Raw genomic sequence first — 6,367 nt, 5'->3', positions numbered from 1 at the left:
TCCAACAGCAAAAAACCTGATTTTTTTCTTCTGTTTATGTTACTCCTAACAAACCTTTACCAGCTGGGCTGTAATAAAAAAGCAGATGTTTCCCAGATCTATTCCCTAACCTACAGTTTCTAATTACTTCTAATTACTTAGGGTACAAGGTTCCCCTTGTACCCTACTCACACAGCTTGGGAAAGCCCCCGCAATGACAGCACAAGGAAGCCCCACAGTGAAGATGGTGCTAAACAAAAGCACAGGAAATAGGTCACATGGAACAAATGGAGCCTGGAGCAGGTGACACTCACTACAAAAGGTGTGCGTGACTAACAGATCCTTCCTGCTGAGCTAAAGATAGGGCAGAAATCACAGGTCCATGGAATGTGAGAGCTGTGAATGCGTAAGAGACCTCTGCACCTCATCCAGCCCAACCCTTCTGCCCAAGCAGGGATCACCTACAGCAGGCTGGTCAGGACCATGTCCAGTCAGGTCTTGAAAATCTCTATAGTTGGAGACTCCGTAACCTCTGGGTAGCCTGTTCTGGAACTTTGTCATCCTTGCATTCAAAACCATTTTCCTGTGTGTAAATGGCATTTCAGTTTGTGCCCAGTGCCTCTTGTCCCATTACTGGACCCCAGTGAGGAGAGGCTGCCTCCACATTCCTTGCACCCTCCCATCAGGTATTCACACTTGGACAAGAGCTTTCTCCTCCTGAACCTGTCCCAGCTTTCTCTTTCCTGGTGAAGCTCATTCAAATTCATGGGCTGTCCTCCTTTTGCAGATTCTGAATCCTCCTCTCCTGTCTCCTCTCCTTAGGCTGTACTTTTTCTGACCTGCCATTGTTTCCTCATAAGGAACTTTTAGGCATGGTGCTTGTTGACAAGAATGCAGTAAAATCTCATTCCCCACAAAGTCTCAATTACATAAATGGCTTCATTTTCTAAGAAGTGCTTTTACATTCCTGAATGGCCAAGGATGTTTCACTCATTTTCTGTGAATTATCCATCTGGCATGGCTTCACCAAATAAATGAGAAATAAAATAACAGGCCCATTACCACATGGGCATAAAACTCAGGCAGCAACCTGTCCCAGATCAGCACAAAAAATACAGCAAACCCACTTAACTGGAACACAAAAAGGTAAAATTCTCCAACAGAAAAATCTTGAGAATAACAAGAGACACACAGGCAAAATGATGTTGTGTCTGATAAGATGCATTGCTGTTACTAGGAAAGCATTAACTGCATTGTGACATAGACCTCTCTCTGAGGATGCTGAGCCTTGGTAACAGCCCTGCACAGCTTTTAACCTCAGGGCTTGACAGGTAAACCTTGGAGCTCTGGGAACATGACTTCCATCTGTCTTTAGCCGAGCGTGCACTTGTGACAGCCCAGCATCCCTGGCTATCCCCACTAGAGGTCATAGCAGGAATTGCTCTTCGGGGCACTGCTGGGAGCAGGGGCACACGGTCAGCTCCATTTCCAGGACACAAGATGGGATTTCTCTAATGAATCCCTCTAATGAATGACTTGAATGTAATTGTTTTCTAAGATTAATATTATCCAGCTCGCTGCAGCTCTCAGCAGGTACGGCACATATCCACATGCAAAAGTTACTACTCAGACCCCAGTCTCAGCAGCTCCCAATGATCAGTAACTTTGGAGATGAAGATGAGTGAACTCATCAGATACCCAAGTAGAAGGGAAGCCAAAGTTGCATCCAGCACACTCAGGGAAACAGTTCAGGAAATACTGACAGAAGAGAACTAGGTAGTAACTCCCAGCAAAGGTTCAACTTCTTAAACATCCAGATAGAATCAGTGATCTGACTGCTACCAGGGATTAGCCAAAGAATACAGATTTGTGCTAATTGCTCTGCACTCTTTTCTTCAGTAACTGGCCTGGAAAAATGCACATAATTGTGTCCTGATGGGTTCCTGCAGTCAGCATTTCTGAATTCTCTGAAAGCTCCTTTCAGCTTCAAATTCTGTAGAAGGATGAAAGGGTAATATGGGAAACTTCAGCCAGCATAAATAAATACTTCACCTCTGTTCATTGTAGAATAATCATACTTGCCCTTTCCATTCACTTCGAAAACACTTGAGTGAAACCCTGGCTTCAGTTAGGCAAGAATTATGCACTGACTGTTCCATCCTGTTCTGAAAGACATTGCAAGGAGCACTGTGGTTGTAGGACAAAGCACATACAGGCCTAGTCACAGGAAATTAAAAATTCTAGTGGAGGCAATGCAGTATGGGATATATTGGCAGGGAACCCAGGGAAGAAGAGCAAAAAAAACTTGCTGAGTGTAGGATGTGAAGCCTAATCACAAGGAAAAATTGTTTCCAAGTCAAACCAAAGGCTTCAGTTCAGCTGTGTGACAGGCTGTGTCACAGACCCCTGCACTTGTAACACCTAATCCAGGGTAGACTGAGGAAATAAACCAAAGTAAGAACAAACCACCTAAAACCCAAAGGAACAAAGTCCCCTTTTATTCTGTTGGGCTCCTTCTCAGCTGGATCAGGTCCCCAGCCAAGGGCAGCACAGCCTGCAGCAGCTGGGGTGGCACAGCTGAGAGGAGGGCAAGGCCAGGCTGCCCTGCTGGGGACACAGCTCTGCTCCTTCAGGAACGTCTATGGAATCACTGCCTGAGGATGCTCAGCACTGGAGCTACTCCTGACTGCACCAGCACAGCTTCAAACACTCAGAGAGCTTTCTCAGCTCTGCTGCAGCTCTGTGCAGGCTTGGGAGCTAAAACTGGGGCTGGAGAAGTGTGGGTTCTGTCAGCTGGGCTGCCAATGGCTGCATTCACACCAAAGGCAGAACAGGTTAGGAGGTAGCATCCAGCAGGCCACATCCCTTCAGCTGGGGCTGGAGTAGATGGGGCTAACTCTGGACTGATGGCTTGGTGGGGTGTCTGAGCCGTGACTCAACGGCACTCGGGATGTGGGTGGATTCAAGGCAGCAAAACCTGGCCAGAACATTAATCACTGACTAATCAACAGACATAAAAGAACCATGTAAAATTAACAGCCCTGCAAAATAATTACATCAAATCTCATTAAAGGATCCCTTCATTTGTCACTGAAATGCAGCTATTTCCACAATGGAAATAAAGAGCTTCATAGCAGCAACGAGTACCAGGCAGAGACTTGAGAGGAAAAGCTACATCTAATTCTAATGTTTCTTGAAAAAGTTGAGGGTCAGGTCTGAACAAATAGTAATTGCTCAGAACAGAGTTGCGCCAGCACATACCTTGAAAAAAGCATTAGCAGCTGCTCCCTGATCATAAGCAGTTGGATCATTTCACTTTATACTTGTGTAAGTATCAGAACTGTCAAGTGTAAGTTTACATATCCTAGAAGGGAAACCAGGTTGCACTCAACCATGTGTGACAAGATGATTTAAATGGCTGACCTTTTAAACACTGCTTGTTTTTATAGATACACATCTTTACATCGTTAAACTGGGGTTTTGGATAATTTGTTTAATGCATGAATGCTATGAATCAAATGATGCAAATCAGAAAGCACAGCTCTGCCGAACTTAAGAACTTTAGTTTTCCGTTTCATTATATAAACAAATACAATATATCTAGGGACAGACTTAAATCATTGTCTGCTCTAGTTGAACATAGCTTGAACCAGATAAGCTTAAAAATACAAAGCAGGAAAATAAGAGGTTGTGTTTTACCCTTGAACAAACTTTAGGTTGACTATGAAAATAGAACATTACTTCTCCTTTCTTCTTTTCCCTTACCCCTCTTCCTCTTAAATATATGAGGAATTTCACAGTGTGGTTATCAAAGACTAACTGAGACTACAGGACTAGGAAAGGAACAGGACTGAAAACTAGAAACAAAACCCAAAAAACAAAACTAAACTGGAACAGCAATAAATCTCAGCAATCTCACAGTACATTACCGCAAGTTAAAAATAGAAAAGCAGAGAGGGATGTTACATTGTTAAAAAGGAGCTGAAAAATTCATTAATCTTTTTTAGACCCATGCGGTGTCTCTAATGGACTTGAGGGACTGTCAGTTTTGCTGGCAGGTCCGTGTGTGGCTGAGGCAGGCTGGAGCAGCAGAGCAGCCCCAGATGCTCACGCACGGATTTGCAGCCACGTGCAGCCCTGGCTCGCCCTGATTATCCCCCAGTTATGTACTAAGAAATTTTTGTTTATATGCTGATACTCACAGTATGGGTTGTTAAATGCTGTTGAGTAACAAAGATAGTAATGTATTTCTAAAATACCAGTATTTGGTAAAGAGGGAGCAAGGAGAAGTTCCCAAGGGATAGTTTTTGTTTGTGCCCCATAATAATTACTCTGAGACTGAAGATGTGAAGGGGTGGGGATACTTGTCTACCCTTCTTTGCACTATTGCTCTTGTGCACAAAATTACCACCCCAGGCCTGGAAATGGTGACAAACAAAGATGAATCTTAGGCCAATACCTGCAATAGCTTGCAAGTGAGTGCAGGAAATGTATCCCACAATTCTTTGGTCCTGAGGTGTACTTCCCACTTGCACCTGGAAGGGAAGAAATAAAAAGGTGATTAATGGAAGAGCTCATACAACTCTACTTCCAAGCCCATATGTGCAGCCTTTTTTACCATTATTTCCAGCCAGCTCCATTTTGAAACCAGAAAAAACTACCAGAGACATACACTGAGGCTTCCTGATCCTACTGGGGCTTGTGGCCAGCACACTGACCCTTTGCCCATCACCATGCTCAGGTTTTGATTTTGACCTGCACACATTAAAAAAATGTTCCTTTCTCGTGTTTTTGCAGTCCCACAGGTTCTCTGGCCCAGCTCTCATTCCCATGTACAATTCAGGCCCACCACTCAAGTGCCTCATAAACCAGGATTACCAGCAGCCTGGTTCTTGCTGCCTGGGTATGACTAGAATGAAAAAGGGAAAATGCCAGGAAAAAAGGATGAAAAATAGATATTGGATTTGATCATGTTTTCTCCATTCCACAGTAAATTTTGGATTTTGATGGATTCTTTATTCTTCTGCAAAGGTGTTGGGGCCCTTGGTGTGCCTCAGCAGTGTTTGCATCCTTCAGCTCACGTCAGCAGCCCCCATGCCTGTCAAGCAGACAAAAACACTGCCTAGAATCCTGTTCTTACTCACAGAAGAGGAAGGGCTTCCAAGGAAGCTGGAATGCAATATAATTCCTCATCTATATCTTAAGCTACAATCCTTTAAAAATGTGCTTGCAGGCAGACACACAAGCAAATTAAAATAAATTTCTGGTTTAGAATAAATTTCTCTTTTTTTTTTTAATCAAGTTCTGGTTTAGGTTTTCAACTCTATTGATAATTTTGGCAGTTCAGGACTTAGCTTCAAATCAAAATTCCAAATGAAAAATTGATAAGTTTTGTATTATGGCAAGAAACTAGAGTATATGATTTTCTTGTTGACAGTTTATGTGGCAACACTGCATGAATTAAAGAAAAAATGCCCACAGAGGAAAGTTGTACCCAGGGCTCAGAAAGCACCAGCACAGATGACTCTACTTCACAAGGCTAGGCTCAAATTTTATCTGACACCTCTAAATAACAAGCAGAGCTCCATTTCATATGGCCACAATTTTGTCAGCTTGGTTGGTTTTCTTGTTTTTCAGCTATTCAAGAACCAGCTGATATATTTTATAACTGAAAAGGCAGCTTTGCAGTAAGTGAATTTAGAAGTCATTTGTACTTAACAATGCCTTGTTAACTTTGAGGGTTTGTGCCAGCCAGGGGAGTAGGTAATAAACAACTGGCATTATTCTGTCCTCAGTGTGTTCAGCCCTTTTTCAGACAGTTTTACAAATGGATATTGATGGTGTTCTTAGTGCTGTTCCCACTCAGCTCACCTGCTCCAGGGAGGCAGAGGGAGCCAAGACAAACTCAGGCAATCACTGGAGCTTGCACCCCCAGAGGAGGGGATTCTCCTGAGCTCCCAGGACTGCAGCACTCTCAGAGGGTGGCAGCTGTGCTGGAAGGCTGGCAGGGAGTGCTGCAGGAGCTGCCCTGCTCACCCCTCTCCCTCCTGCCTGGACATCTCAGGGGCACTGCTCAACCATAAGGAGCTTTCTCTCCAACTTTTTTATGCAACATAAGCCATTCCAGTAGAAAAGTGGAAAACAGTTTACTTCCTCTGCTGTCTAGGACAGGCATGTGAATGAACCATCTCTTCCAAACTTAGTGATTCAAAATCAGGGTTTCTCTTCAATGCTATTAAAAGCCCCCTACATTATAAAAAGTCTCCATTGTTTGCAAATGTGCAGTGTTTCCTGCAGCAGAGGGCAAGTGTGGATGCCACACATCTTCCAATGTCCCCACTCTGGAAGGAGAACACTGCACAAAAAGTGTTCTGCCTCAGAGCAGGAA

The 6,367-nt window shown here is 43.7% G+C and overlaps 1 protein-coding gene across 1 annotated transcript in view; it reads right to left on the bottom strand.

The window, feature by feature from the left end:
* The window catches only part of SMPD3 (sphingomyelin phosphodiesterase 3), a 69,811-nt gene that overhangs the window by 17,241 nt on the left and 46,203 nt on the right, over positions 1-6,367 (bottom strand). The window contains exon 3 of the mRNA XM_031058388.1: positions 4,439-4,514. Coding sequence (XP_030914248.1) covers positions 4,439-4,514 — 76 coding nt within the window. The remainder of the gene's footprint in view (positions 1-4,438; positions 4,515-6,367) is intronic.

This window comes from Geospiza fortis, unplaced genomic scaffold (assembly GCF_000277835.1).
Source record: "Geospiza fortis unplaced genomic scaffold, GeoFor_1.0 scaffold97, whole genome shotgun sequence".
NCBI classification, from domain to species: Eukaryota; Metazoa; Chordata; class Aves; order Passeriformes; family Thraupidae; genus Geospiza; species Geospiza fortis.
The sequence above is the reverse complement of the archived record's forward strand: the minus strand, read 5'-3'. Positions and strand labels throughout refer to the sequence as shown.